The sequence below is a fragment of the Cynoglossus semilaevis genome, chromosome 8 (genome assembly GCF_000523025.1).
Source record: "Cynoglossus semilaevis isolate Cse_v1.0 chromosome 8, Cse_v1.0, whole genome shotgun sequence".
In the NCBI taxonomy this organism is placed as follows: Eukaryota; Metazoa; Chordata; class Actinopteri; order Pleuronectiformes; family Cynoglossidae; genus Cynoglossus; species Cynoglossus semilaevis.
In genome coordinates this window covers 16,433,788-16,448,679 of record NC_024314.1, presented here as the reverse complement: position 1 = coordinate 16,448,679, position 14,892 = coordinate 16,433,788, and the positions used below count along the sequence as shown (strand labels likewise).

At 43.6% G+C, this 14,892-nt stretch overlaps 2 protein-coding genes and 1 long non-coding RNA gene across 3 annotated transcripts in view; 1 reads left to right on the top strand and 2 right to left on the bottom strand.

Moving 5' to 3' along the window:
* ptpro (protein tyrosine phosphatase receptor type O) overlaps positions 1–11,605 on the bottom strand; it is a 22,053-nt gene extending 10,448 nt beyond the window's left edge. Inside the window, exons 1-13 of the mRNA XM_017034499.2 lie at positions 11,015–11,605; positions 4,170–4,431; positions 3,899–4,054; positions 3,668–3,820; positions 3,008–3,523; positions 2,746–2,907; positions 2,427–2,623; positions 2,072–2,192; positions 1,796–1,989; positions 947–1,058; positions 688–851; positions 489–609; positions 3–113 (exon numbers count right to left, since the gene is read on the bottom strand). Coding sequence (XP_016889988.1) covers positions 3–113; positions 489–609; positions 688–851; positions 947–1,058; positions 1,796–1,989; positions 2,072–2,192; positions 2,427–2,623; positions 2,746–2,907; positions 3,008–3,523; positions 3,668–3,820; positions 3,899–4,054; positions 4,170–4,431; positions 11,015–11,161 — 2,416 coding nt within the window. The 5' untranslated portion in view covers positions 11,162–11,605. The remainder of the gene's footprint in view (positions 1–2; positions 114–488; positions 610–687; positions 852–946; positions 1,059–1,795; positions 1,990–2,071; positions 2,193–2,426; positions 2,624–2,745; positions 2,908–3,007; positions 3,524–3,667; positions 3,821–3,898; positions 4,055–4,169; positions 4,432–11,014) is intronic.
* On the top strand, positions 1,875–13,455 carry LOC107988880 (uncharacterized). The gene is made up of 3 exons (XR_003050401.1): positions 1,875–2,011; positions 5,421–5,571; positions 13,323–13,455. It is a non-coding gene; the product is annotated as an uncharacterized LOC107988880 (long non-coding RNA).
* LOC103382467 (death domain-containing protein CRADD-like) lies at positions 12,591–14,874 on the bottom strand. The gene is made up of 2 exons (XM_008315277.3): positions 14,419–14,874; positions 12,591–13,633 (listed from the first exon to the last, which is right to left on the bottom strand). Exons 1-2 carry the CDS (start codon positions 14,723–14,725, stop codon positions 13,338–13,340), a joined length of 603 nt encoding a protein of 200 aa, XP_008313499.1. The 5' UTR covers positions 14,726–14,874; the 3' UTR covers positions 12,591–13,337.
* Positions 14,875–14,892: the final 18 nt, after the last annotated feature.

Genomic DNA, 14,892 nt, shown 5'->3' with positions numbered 1-14,892 from the left:
GCTCGACCGACACACCACCTGGTAGTAGTCGACCACACCCTCCTCGCTCCACAGCAGAGTCACAGATGAGTAGGTTGTGTTGACAGCAAACAGAGATCTGGGTGGAGCTGGATCTGAAATGAAGAACTCAGTGGTTTGAAGACTGTGGCAGAGCTGCTCTAATGAGGAAAACAATATTCTTCACTCAGTGAGGACCAAAAATTATTTTACAAATGATGATCTTTGCACTTTGACAGCAATGCTAACTAGCAGCAAACACCTGACCAATACTTTATGAAACTAAATCAAATCCTCGTGACCCCTAACCCAGATAACTAGAACTCCATATAACATGTTTCTCAAGTCAGCGTAATTGTTGCTAAAAACACTTTAAAGCCAAGCTAACACGTCAACAAAGCTTCCGGTCAGTTATCAGGGAATTAGAACTAAACTACATCGTCACTTAACACAAACACACACAGACACACACACACACTACACAGTGTTACCAAGTTTGATGATGTTTGGTGTGGACGTATTCTTGCTGCGTTCCGTAAACGCCGTCACAGTCAGGTTATAAATATCACCCGGAGGGAGAAGGAGACCCGCCCGCATGGCTTTCCTGGTCACCTGACGGATGACAACAAACAGAGAGTAAGAGGCTGCTGCAGTTCTGAATGAGTTTGTGACCAGATGAATGGGCCTCACGTCCACAGAGTAGCTCCTCTCTGCTCCTTTCTTCCCCACGGCCACCACCTGCCAGTGCATTATCCTGGAGTGTGACAGGTCGATGAAGAGCTCACCGTATGTCCAGTGAACATAGAGGAGGCCCTGAGAGTAGTCCACGGAGGTGATGTGAGGAGCCTCGGGAGCTGACGAACAAATGCAAACAAAACCAGTGTTTACGATCTTCACCGTGGTGGACACCTGGGATCACACCAGGGCGTTCTTATCTGTCTGTGTTCACCTGTGACGAAGCTCACGGTGGAGCTGTCGCAGCAGCTGAGAGGAGGGTCTCCCCACGTCAACATGGTAACACGGAAGTTGTAATACCAGGCTGGAAGCAGGTCGGTCATTCTCTGAGAGAGGACAGACAAAGATACACAACACTGCAGAGACACGTTTGAGAAATGCATTTCCTTTTCTCTGGTCGTTCCTCTCAATGTGTGTTTGTTTTCTGTCTCTTGGTGGTTTTCTACTGTCTCTTTGGAGTTGTTTCCTGTCAATCTGTAGTTGTTTCCTCTCAATTTGTAATTGTTTCCTGTCAATTTGTAGTTGTTTCCTGTCAATTTGTAGTTGTTTCCTGTCATTTTGTAGTTGTTTCCTGTCATTTTGCGGTTATTGCCTGTCTTTATGTGATTATTTTCTGTCTTCCTGTGTATGTTTCCTGTCTTTGGGGATTGGTTTCCTGTCTCTTTGGAGTTGTTTCCTGTCAATCTGTAGTTGTTTCCTGTCTCTTTGCGGCTGTTTCCTGTGTATTTGTGGTTATTTTCCGTCTTTATGTGATTATTTTCTGTCTTCTAGTGGTTGTTTCCTGTCACTTTGTAGTTGCTTCCTGTTTCTCACGACTTTTGTTTTCTTTCTGTCTGAGGTTCCTTCCTGCCTCTTTGTATCTTTGTGGTTGTTGTCCTTACTCTACCCTTTTCTTTATGCCAATTCCTTTCTCTTTTGGGACACTTTCTGTCTCACTTCTTGGCTCTTTTTCTTTCTGTTTTCTCTGTATTTCTGTTCATCGTTTGTCACCTTGATTACTTTCTCTCTTATCTTTACAGCTGTTTATTTTTTCCTGTCAAGATTTAAATCAAAGCTGCATTACCACTGATGCAATGATGGAGGCCGTAGCTGCGATCTCGTAGTAGGTCGTCCACTCTGATGTCAACGTGACGGGGTTGAAAAAGAAGGTCTGCAGGACGTACATCCTGAAGGCCACGTGATACGGACGCTGCCAGCTCAGAATCACCGCCGTTGGACTCAGAGGGTAAACGGCGAGGTCCCGCACACCGGTGGGCTCTGATGGGCGACATCACCGCAGGTTAGCACGCATCACGGACAACAAGGTCGCAGAAAAAAAATGATAAAGCGGAATATTCACCGATGTCAATGATGACGGGCTCAGACGGCGGACTGATCAGAGGACCGTTAGTGTGATAGACCACGACCCTGTACTGAGCTCCTGGAGTCAGGTGACTAATACTCTCACTCGTCGTGTTTTCCTGGAATATTTGTTTGACATGTAAGGAAAATTGAAATGACTTAAATAAAATTAAACTGATTAGTTTGAGACGTTTTCGATATCGACAATTAGGCTACAAAAAAGGATGGTCGGAAATGTTTTGTTCTTTTCATTGGCCAAAAAACCTAGATGTTCAGGTTATCTATATGTGCAAATCCCCAAATCGCCCCCTACATCACTGATCAATCTTTCAGAGAGTTTCTAACAGACCCACCTCACTGCAGTAGGTGATCTCCATCCTCTGTCTCACGCTGGGTCTCAGACAGGTGGTAGAAATGACGGAGACCAGGCTCCCGTTGTGGTTCTCAGAAGACGGGCTCCAGGACACGGCAGCGGTACTGGAGTCTTTAAGACGGACGCTGACACCCTGAGGACGTTCTCTCAGCTCCTCCATCAGCTCACCATCAGGACCTGAAACCAGATTACTTTGAGACCACTCAGAGGTTCCATTAAAGCTAAAGCAGCGCGCTGATCAATAAGCATTTATTTCTTATCTGATCGACGGTGATGGGATGTTTTTCGGTTTCTCGTACTGAGGTAAAAGGTAAATCCTGTGTCTGCGCTGCTCTCTCTCGCCTCACACTCGCCGGCTGAGCTCAGCGTGGTCACATGGACGTGGTACGTTCCTGGATCAGTGAGCTCTGTGAAAAACTCGTGAGTGTTTTCATCCACGGTTGCCGTCTCTGTGGAGTTTCCTAGAAATCAATGAAGAGTGTTCTCATTTTGATTTCTCTTTCATGTATACTGTAAACGTTAGAATTCAATTTAGAAATCCTGACTATGACTCTTTATTACCGTCTCTGTAGATGTAGATGTTGAAGCCATCGTAGCTGGTGGGGGGTCTGGGCGGCAACCATCGCAGCTCTAGCAGGATCGGTGGCAACTTGGTGGGCAGGATAGCAGCCTCTTCTGGGAGGTTCATGGCCGACCCGGGCTCGTTGGAGTCTTCGTACTCAGGCACAACAGTGTTGACAAACTCCTCGTCCTCCGCGTTACTTGGAGATGTGGTCGGATTAGACCAGTCGCTCTGAGAGTCTGCCTCCATGGTCTGGTTTTCCTTCAGGAGAACGTCTGCCTCAGTGGCAGCAGGTTCCGTTGCGTGAAAGGGAACCTGAGTGTAGGCCTCCAACGCCTCCTCTGATGTGGTCTCCTCTTCCTGCTCCTGCATCTGAGAGATTTCCCGGGCTTGACGAGAGGACCGAGCGTTCTCCTGGTTGGTCTGGAGAACATCCGCGTCCGATGTATCACCTGGGCCCACCCCCTGCTTCAGGTGTACGATCTTATGGGAAATGTTGAGAGGAGGAAGGGGCACTGAGGAGGAAGAGCAGTTTGCGTTAGTGAGAAACATTGAATGGTACTCTGAAAACAGGACTAAAAGAGTCAGCACTCCTTTTATTATATGAATTATGATCAAATTTTTCTGTGGAGCTAAATTTGACTTTTCTGTCTCCTCACCCATTCTGTGATGAGCAGGTGAGTGGGTGACATCACTGTGCGTCACCAGCGGCGTCTGTGACACCGTTGCCTCGGAGATAAGCTGAAAGGTGACGTTCTGATAACAGACACCCGGCAACCAGTGTTTGAAAACTGTCTTTCCCTGGAAGAAATCTGTCAACACACAGGGAATAAAGTCCTGATTCTTGGTGATTTTGATCATGAAATGATTTTCATTTGTCAGACGCGAACCTTTATACAGCATGTATCGTCTCTCCTGTCCTTCAGTGAAGCTGATGTTGACTCTGCTGAAGACGTTTCCTCTCGGAGATTCAATTTGAAACACGACTCCCGTCTCTGGAGACTCTTTATAGTCTAGGATCTGGGCACTGGTGACGGGAAGTGGCTCTGAAGAGACAAAAAAAAAACCCAACAAATTTTAAGTGAGAAAAACATCTATCTTCAGATATTGATAAACGACACACGTTCTCCAATAACAAGCTGCTGACAAAGGATTCCTCACTTGTGAGAACAGGTACAGATTTCAGTGGTTTTGTCCACGTGAGTCCTTGCCTCAGGACCAGTCCCACACTGTAGCACAGACCGTGGAAGGATGTGTTAATGAGCAACGGTTCACTGCCGTTGGTGAACTCGTACACCAGGAACCGAGGTTCTCCGGAGAGCTGAGCCCCGTATGCTGTGACGTTGTCCCGCAGGTCACTGTTCTCCAGAGCTGCCACGATCAAACCGTCTTCGTTCAGAGACACCTGGATTGACAGGGACGTCTGGAAGACAAAGAAAATATTCATTATGAATACAATATTCTGAGCAAACTAGCTTCTCACTGTTTAGGGCAACAAAAATAGCATATTATCTTTACACGAAACCTCCTGACATGAGTTGTTTGTTTAATACAGGTGTGTCCAACATATGGCCCACAGGCCAAAACCGGCCCGCTGGGCCAGTGATTCCCAACCACTGTGCCGTGAGAGATCATTAGATGTGCCGTGGAAAATGACCCAATTTCACTTAATTAGGCCGCTAGGTGGCAGCAGACTCTACGAAAACTAAAAAAAAAGAGAATCAGAGCTGTTGAGCAATCTTTGTGAGTGTCTTTCTTCAATTCCTGCGAGTACATCAGCGTTGACTTTGACTAAACAGGCTGAGATTTTAGTGAATTGAGCGTATCATTAAACTACGAGGCTCTTAAGATTTATTACATGGCAAAAAACAATTGGGAAAACCCTCCGCTAGGGGTTCAAGCCAGGCCGCTTGATGAATTTTGAAAGTGAAAAAAAAATGCAGAAACATATTTTGAAAGTGAAAAAAAAAATGCAGAGACACTTCGTGTTGGTGATCTTTTGTCAAATTATATTTCATTAAATATGAATATGTCCTGTACTTATTTTACTTGCAGGAAAACAAGAGGGGGGAACATGGACTTTCAGTTTATATTTATAATTTATAGGTAATTATGTTGTGATTGTACTGGCCCGGCCCACTTGACATCTAGTCCGGGCCGTATGTGGCCCCTGAACCAAAACGAGTTTGACACCCCTTGGTATAATAAATTCAAAACCCAACCAGAGATAATCTGAAACACCACATCAGGTGGAAAAAAGATGTATTGTTATGGTGGAACAAAGACACCCAGACGATACAGAGACAGGTTGATTGGTTAAGAATAGTGAATGAATATTCTTCTGAATATTTATTAATTCATATTTGTTCATTCATTTACTCTCTCCCTCTGTTCTGCCTTTTTTTTTTAAAGGACAGGATCCATGCTGCTCTGTTGTCTCCACGGAAACAGGGATGAAAGCAGAGACGACTCATTATGTTTGTCTGAGTCCACGGTTACCATGGATACGGAGCTGCGACTGAAGGTTAACGGACACTGAATCACACGGTCACATACAGAGCTGGTGAGGAATGGATGAATGAGTGAGGGAGCGAATGAATGAATGAATGAATGAAGGCAGGAGTGAATGCACAAATGGAGAACGTGACCCTGTGAATAAGTGTGTGTGGAGGGGGGGGCGGGGTCAAGAGGCGGCGTCCTCAGGCAGCTGCCAACATTATTATGCAAAACTGCCCTTTTTGTTTCCACTGTGGAGGAGGACGGGGGACGTTGGCGGGGGTGGAGCGGGGGTGAGGACGTCCACAGTCCATCAGACTGTGACTGACACTGAGGAAGGATAATAACATCACTCCTCTGTGCTGCCACTGCTGGTTAAAACAAACAGTTTCTCTATGAGGTTTGGTCAGGGCGACACGTTCACGTCGACGGCCACAGTCTCAGTGAAGGCAGTCACTTCACATGAGCACGAGGCTGAGAAAATCCCACTGCGTCATTCAACACCTTCTGATCTTCCCATAAAAACATCAGTTCTAGAAATTCTGATCTGGTGGACGACAGCCCAAAGTGATTCTTCTTTATTCTCACTAGGTGCAAAAATCATAATTACATTTTCTGAGTATCTGACTTCGTCAGTGTGTACTGCATTTAGGTAACACCTCAGCTCAAAGTACTCCTTCGATAAGAAAGTTCAACTTCTCTCAGTCGTTACAGTCGTTACAGAGAATTTGAAGAAAAAAGTGTTCGTGTAACTTCGGTACACGTCTCCATGTTTCTGTTTTAACCCCGCCCCAAAATGATTTCATTGGTTGAGACCTATAATGATGCCAGCACCAAGCCTCCAATCACCAATCCACCACCCCTTGTCCTCCTCTCCTCCTGTGACCTGTAGTTTCTTTTGGACAGTATGTGTCTTCAGAGCCAGTGAGCAACAGCTTTTTGAAAATAATGGCTCCGACAAAATGTAAGCTTTAGGGAGGATAACAGTAAGTATGACTGACGTGGAAATCCAGCCTTGTGTTTGTACGGGCGATTATGAACTTCAGTTCATGTACAATACAAGTTTTACTGCTCTGAAATATGTGTGTTTTATAGATGGATTAGACACAGACAGGGATTCTTTACTAAGGGATTAATAATTGAATTGAAATATAATTTTCAGACTGACTGGCAACTCACCAAAGCAACTTATCAATTGGCTTCTACATTGACCAAAGCCATGGTCAGACACAAGTAATTCTGCCAGAATATGGAGCTTTACTTCTACATAGACTTGTTGAACCCACAACACAGGCTGCAGGCTGAGACATCACCCACCTGTTAAAATACTACAGCACCCCTGCTTTGGTATTATCAAACATACGGCCCGGGGGCCCAAGCCGGCCCACTTGGGGTTTCAATCAGGTCTCCTTGATGAATTTTGAAAATAAGAAAAAGTACACAAACACTTCATGTTCAGGAAATGATTTGCAAAATTATATTTCACTAAATGTATAAGTACATTAGAAGATTTATCTAATGTACTTATTTGAATAAAAACAAAGGTGTAAAGACGGACTTTTTAACTTTGTAACTTACATGTAATTCTGAGTTTGACACTCTCTGTACTAAGGCAACACTGTATTACGCGTGTTTAAAACTTCATCTGTAAACCCATTAAACATCCATCGTTGGTATTGGAAAGACAACATCATCAAAATCCTGACGTAAACAGAGGAAACAGACTGGGGTTTGATTAAAAAAAACAATAGCTGTCGTCCCAACTGCTGTCAACAAACAGGAGGGAAAAAAACAAACTTTAATTAAGTAAAACAGTGTAAATTAAAGAAAACAAAAAAAGGCACGACTCCTTAGACATCCAATCAAACCACACAAAGTGTGCACCACCTCCTCTCCCTGCCCCTAATCTCCTCCTGCCTCCTACCATCAATGCCATTTATTTACCCTCCAACACACCCCCCCCACACACAGACCTTTTAAAGAGACTAGTGGGGCTCCGACAGGAACCACACACTGATCAATACCGTCTAAAAACCAATCTGCATCGATCCACCGAGTCTCATCATTAAAACAGTCACACCTGAATCTATCGACGACTGTAGTTACAGTAATCACCGGCGCTCGCTGTGACACAGACGACCTGGTAGCTTTAGCATGTACGGCTAACTGCCTGGGCACTAACAAGGGCACTGGACTTAAAACATGTTTTGCCAGACGTTTAAGGCCAATGTTTGGCAACCATGACACTTAGTCCTGGTGCTGATAAAGGAGAGCTGGCGAAGCGCCACCCACTGATCGCTGCCATGTAGGACACATCACTTCCTTTCATTGTTTGCCAGTAAACATAACGAGTCCAAACAGGTCGTCCCTAGAATGTTCTCTAAAATAAAACGGCATAAAAAATTGTATTTGTTACTCCACTTTTGCCGACGACTCAACCGTTTACCAAATGTTGGCCACATGGTGGTAATTACAGGACTTTCACCTCTACGGAAATGTTAGCATCTTGATTGGTAATTACAGGACTTTCACCTCTACGTTAGCATCTTGATATGGATCTGGGCAGCAAATGTCTCTTGTACTATTTGATGAAAACAAGATTGTTGGGGTGTCCAAGTACAAAAACTCCCCAGAGGATTGATATTTGAAGTTTGATCGACTGCGAAAAGCTGTATGTGGATTTACAATGATCGTGTATCTGGAGTCTCTTGTTCGGGTCATTGTAAAATTTAATTGGGTTTCTTTCAGAGATGATTCGATTCGATTCTCTGGATGGACGTATTAGTACCATGTTGGAATTGGCTATCAAGCGAAATTTGTGAAATTAATCAGATGGAATTTGAAAGCGTAGGCAGAATAATACACACTCTATAAACTGTATAAATGTCCATTTAAATTCTATCTCAACACCCAGCCTCATCGGCCTCACTAAGTGCAGGGCAGTAAGTAAGTCCGCGGCTGATGAGCTGACAGACACAATTGTTTAATGGATCGTGACGGACTTTAGAGACTAAAGTGCGTCACAATCCACAATATTAATCAGTCAGTTCAGACTGATTAATATTACTGAGAACAAGTCTTGAATGCCTTTCTCGACATATTCTTTGAGATACACAATAATGGCTAAATACCATCATCCGCAGTTATTACATATTTTTGGTATGATTTGTGTTTTACATAATTGTCTTGTCATTTTTATCCACGATGAGCAAATAAAATTAACAAAAAATAAAACATATATATAATTCAGTAGTATGTAGTAGTGACGATATGATGTAAGAATTGATTCTTACATCATATCATACAAGTATATTTCAATGAAATATTTGACAAAATGTCACTAGCATCAAATGGTTTTTTTTTCACTTTCAACATTCATCAAGTGGGCCGTATTGAACCGCAGGCCGTATGTTTGATAATAATATTGATAATTATTATAATATAGTTATCTGATCAATATTTTTATTAGCAGATACTCTACAGTTGTACTACAGTTTTGCCGTTCCTGAGTTGTTAGAAGAGTTTTTTGTTGCCTGCATCGTTGATACTGCAGTAACTAAGTCAAGGTCCAGACTTACAGTACTCTGGTGGTGGTGACCTTAAACTACACAGTGGTTACAAATAACTTTGGTTTGGAAAAGATTTAAAAGAAAAAAAAAAGTATATAAGAGTTCTGTACGTTCATGTTCACGTGAGAGCTGCAGCAGTCTTAGCCCCGCCCTAAATTCTCTTATTGGTTGACGCCAGTGCCACTGAACACATGGTTTGTTATTAACAATAATAATAATAATAACGGTGTTACTGTGAGGTAAAGTAATTGTGGTTGTTAATTTATACGTTAATGCAGCAATAAGCTAAGGTTTTTACACCTTTCCGCTGTTGGAAACCAGGTAGCTGTTCAGGGTTCCCTCACATCCCGTCAGCCCTAATAACTGCCTTCTCGCAGGTCTCTTCTCGTCGCAGGTGTCTCTCGTAGCTCAGAGCACTTTAGCATTTATTTATTCATTTATTGGTTCGTCTAAAGATCAATCTCAGACTCCAGCATCTGTGAACGATATCATCATCACAGCCACAACGACCGGTCGACATCACACTCTGTCCACCGTGTTTGTTCCGCTATATGACAACCCAACCGCTGGTTCAATATGAGCAGACAGGAAATGAAAAGTGAAATATCAGATCAAACCCTGGAAGAAACACGAGCGCCGTCAGCAATCTAACCCCAGCCTTCTGGTTGGACGACCTCTCTGTTCACTCGCTGCTCCATGGCTCACATATATATGAAGGTTTATCTAATGTGTTTATTTGCGTGAAAACAAAGGCGGACTTGTTGTTATTTATATGTAATTGTGTTATGGTTCTACCGGTCTGGCCCGCTCGACATCTCATTAGGTTGTATGCGGCCCCTGAACCATGAGTTTGACAGCCCTGTTCTAAAATCTAAAAACCTGTGTTTCTCAGTAGAGGTCGGTTCTTTGGGTTCTACGGTCGTCTCTGTCCCTTTCACCCCTTCCACATCTACACCAATTCAATGAACTAGAACTCTCTGGAACTGTTCAATCAACAGTTCTAGTGCTGAAAAGGAAAAGAGAAAGCAGAGGTGTCAACATTTACACGAACATGGCCTCAGGTCACGAGGGTCTGGGGGTACGCTCTGTGACCTCCACTGGGCTTTAACTACTTTGGAACCCACCGTCCCATCCATTCTTTCCTTTTTCTTGTTGTCATGGTGACAGACCTTGATCCCTGCTGGTCAGCCCTAATGAACGCGGAGGATTTTCGAATTCACACGTGACGTGACAGCAGTGTTAAAATGGCTGAATTTGATGTTCAACCTCTGAAGACTCGGAATCACAGCTGCAGGTGATTCCCAGTGGAGAGAGAGTCCTCCTCCACATGTGGGGGGGGGGGGGCTTTGTTTTTCTTTGAACATTTTCTAAATCTTAAAAAAAAAAAAAAAACTATTGATTTTGTCAAACCCCATCATCTACATGGTAATAAATCTGGTGGTAAAAAAAAAGAGCGAGCCTCTTTTTTTCTGAGGTTCTGGTTCTGGTTTTATGTTTGAGCCTGGCTTTAGGTTAAGTTAAAGGTTTGGTATGAAATCTCTGTGGTGAAGGTTCTAGATGTTGAGGTTCTGGTGAGGGGTTTTCACGAAGGTGAATGCAGGGTCCCGACAAGAATAGCTGCGCAAACGTCTTCTTCAGAGTGTGTGAGTCACTGACCCACTTTCCTTAGGACACAAACCATCCTGCACTGCCACAATGTGGTGTGTCAAGATCTGCAGCAACCTGGTGGTGAAGATGCTCATCATCATCATCATCTTCATCATCATCATAAGCATCATCATCATCATGTCTATCAACATCTTCATCATCATAAGAATCATCCTCCTCCTCCTCATCCTCCTGTAATTCTGCTTTCAATCCCACATTTCTCCTGCATCAGCATCTTTCTCCTCCACACTTCAGCACCAGAAACAGAACCCGAACCCTCCCGGAGCTCCTCACCTGAACCCAGCAGAGCAGTGCCGCGCCGAGCAGCAGCCGCGGAGCCGGGGACAGCATGCTGATCGTCGGCCTCCTCCTGCTCCTCCTCCACCTCCTCCCACCAGTCTGCTGCGCATCCAAACAATGGCGAGGCTTTTTCTGCTGCATCACATTCACTCGCTCAGTTTGCGCTTTGTTCCTAACTGCTCCTCTTCGTCATCATCGTCATCTTCATCTCCACGATCGTCAGAGTCCAGTGGCTCCGCCGCAGCTTCGCGGTGTTTCTGAGGGAACAGACCAGACTGCGGGCTACATGTCCTGGCCTGAGGACGAGCAGGAGGTCGGTGTCGGATCGGAGATGGAGCTGCTGCTGCTGCCGCTGCCGAACGGTGTCGCCCCGCCCTGAAGCTGTGGAGGCTGCATGGAGAGCAGACACAGACCCTCCCCCTCCTCATCAGCTCTCCTCCTCTACCTCCTTATTTTCATCTCCATCATCAGCATTTTCCAGCATGTGTTCAACATCGTAGTTCAGACCAGGTCTGTCAAACTCCTTTTATTTAAGGGGACGCATAGAAACCGGACCAGTACAATCACAAAATAATTACCTATAAATACCAAAACTCCGTCTTTTCCCCCTTTGTTTTTATTCAAATAAGTACATTAAATACATATTCATATTAAGTGAAATATAATTTTACAAAACATTTCGTTAACATGAAGTGTTTTTGTATTTATTTTCAAAAATAAACAAACAGACCTGATTGAAACCCCAAGCAGACCGGTTTGGGCCCGCGAGCCATATGGTTGACACCCCTGGTTTTGACAATAGTTTTAAACAAGATTTAGACGTTTTCCTTTCACTGGATCTCGGAGCAAAATGAATGTAATTTACAACAGTAGCTTTCCTTTCACTGGATCTCGGAGCAAAATAAATGTAATTTACAACAAAGTGTTAGCCCAGTTTTAGCCAAAATAGCTAAAAGCACGCAGAGGTCGTCCAGTTGCTAAATTAATTTTACTGGTGTAGAAACTTAAAGATCCAAATGGGCCTCATAATAACACACAGACACACACACACACACACACCTCTGTCACTGTTAGACTGCTCTCCGGCCCACACTGAACTCACTTAAAAAACAATCAATTCTTCATCACAGTTTACGCCACGTTCTAGTGTTCACAGCTGCTACCTACAGTCTGGCCAGTGACCGAGTAGAGCACCCCCTGCAGGGGAAAGCTATAAATACACATCCACTTCTGATCTGTGATACCTATATTGACTCGTGAGAGTTGCTGTAGTTGAGTTACGTCAAAAACTAATCACACTAAATTCAGACATTAGAAGAATAAATTCGCATTATCCAAACCAGAACACAGATACATTTATATTAAAACAAAAAGGGTCAAGGACAGTATGAGAAATGATACAGAACACAGTCTGTTTGTGTCTCTGGGACACGGTCTCCGTGTCTACAGAACACAGTCTGTTTGTGTCTCTGTGTGTCTCTACACCAGCTGCACCGAACTACTTCCTGTTTCCTGAAAATAGTGAGGATAAAACTCCGTCTTTTCTAAGAAACGCACAAGACCAGCATGAGAGAAACGCAAACACACACACACACACCGAGTAACACACAAAGAAGCACATTGTGGTGACGTGACTCTGTGTTTATGAAGGACACAGTGATGTGGTAGCAGAGTTGAATCTTTGACCTGCTTCCCTCAGTCACTACACCACAGTCAACTGTTTAAACATGCCTTCAGTGATTTACTGTTTCAGTTGTTAAAGTAAAATGTTTCCTTTGTTGTTATCGTAAACACAGAAGAGTAACATAAAAAAATAAAAATAAAGCGGTAAGTAGTGTCAGAAAGTTAGCCTCAGAAATACATTAATAAAAAACCCACTTAGCTACATTAAGCTAACTTAGCTAATGAATACCTAAATAGCACATGCACTAAAATTTTCAATGAAAAAGCAGATCTTTTTGCGTTATCTTTGTGAGAACTAAAAGTAAAATATATGTAATGTATAATAAAACATTTACGGTAGCTAAAACCATGGCATAAGAATAGAAAACGTAAAGAAAATGTTTGTTAGACAAAGCTAAATGTAAGTAAGGCGAGAATGATTGCTTAGCTCACTTTTGGCTCACTGTTAGCTAAAAGGTAAAGTAAAATAACAACTAGTAAATGTGACCAAAGAATGCAAAAAAAATAAAAAATACTAATAAGTACAAATATAAAAAGTTCTGATGTAAAATAAATATTTATCATTTCATTGTATAAACAAGATGACAATAAAGTCAGTTTTATTTTTTTCTAAATAAAGGCCCCTGTGCCTTCGTCACGTCAGTGCATCCTGCAGGACAGATGGGTGCACATCGGCTGCCTGCAAGGACTCCAGCAGCCGCTTAAATGTGGCTTTCTTTCCTCCACGTCGTCTCCACTGGATCAGGCCGTCCAACGCCGCTCCCTGAGAGTTGTGGACATAATCAGATTGACAGCGGAACAGGTCTTCAGAGGACAAACCCAAGTCTAACAGAACCAACTCCCACGAAGAGCCGAGCCGAGCCGCCACTCGGGACAACTCTCGATCAGAAGGAACCTTTTGGAGGATGACATCAGGAAGGCTGGGGACACCTGAGGAAACATGAAGACAGGTGAAACAGATTTAATGATTTCAGGAAGTTTCTTTTTAATTAAATAATTAATCTGTTGAGGAACTTGTTTTTAAACCGTACATATATACACCAATACAGGCCTGGATGGTGTTTTTCTGACCGTTTGGATTGTGTTCTTTGACACTGACGTCATATGACATAAGTTCTTAGTATCAGAGAGACCAAACTGATTGTCCCCCTGAGGGAGTGCCAGGTTTCCTGTCATCTCATTGGACACGAATGTCAACAAAAACACCACAGATAAAAATACTATCATTGAGCTCTGGACAGTCGATGTGACCCACAACTTGATTTTCAACCCCTGGTAACCTCAGAATGTTGTTTTGTTTGAAAAGTGAGGGACAGTCTGGGGACAGTAGACTGAGACAGGACACACCTGAGGTCAAGAATCTTCTAACCTCACCTTTTAAAACACAAACACTAAAATAACCAATACTGGTGGGGCTAACTTTGAAGTCCTTTAAGCTAACCTTTAGCTAGTGTTTTTTCAGAATGGGTAGGTTGTATTGTTATTATATACTCTTGCTGATACTATTAGTTGGTATGTATGTATGTTCCACATTTATATTTATATTTACTATGTACCTCAGTGTTTTGTGTATTGTATTATTGTATTTTTCAATATACGGGACTGCTATGATAACCTTTCCTTTGGTGAATACAAACAACAACAACAACCGGAAAGCACTCTATTCCCCACACAGCGCGTCCTGATCGGGGCCACTTCCGGGGTCTTGGTCTTACCCGTCAATGCAGGTCCAGGTGGTCCAGGTTCGGTCTCTAGTTCCTGGAGCAGACGTTCTCTGACCCAGCTGAAGTCGTCCAGAGACCGCAGGAAGCAGCTGAAGGCCAGGGGGCCGCGGTTCGGGAGCAGGTCCAGGAGTCTGAAGACCTTCCGTTTATTCGTGGACTGGGACTCAATGTCCTCCACCTGAGAATCCGTAAGGATCTGCTCCTGGTACAGGTAAGGAACTATGTGGTCAGATACCAGGAGCTCAGTGGCAAGAGCCACTCTGTGTTTCTGGAGCAGGGCTCTGTGGGCCGGATCCATACTAAGGTCCCGACCGCTTCTCCCTTCACTTAATAATAGTTTTATTATTAATAATAATACGCGGCATAAAAACCGTGAAACTACATTGCACTCTAGTTCGTTCTCTCTAGTATGTCCGGCTGGAAACACGAAAGCGGAACCAACGTTCCGCCCCTCCCGCCAACACG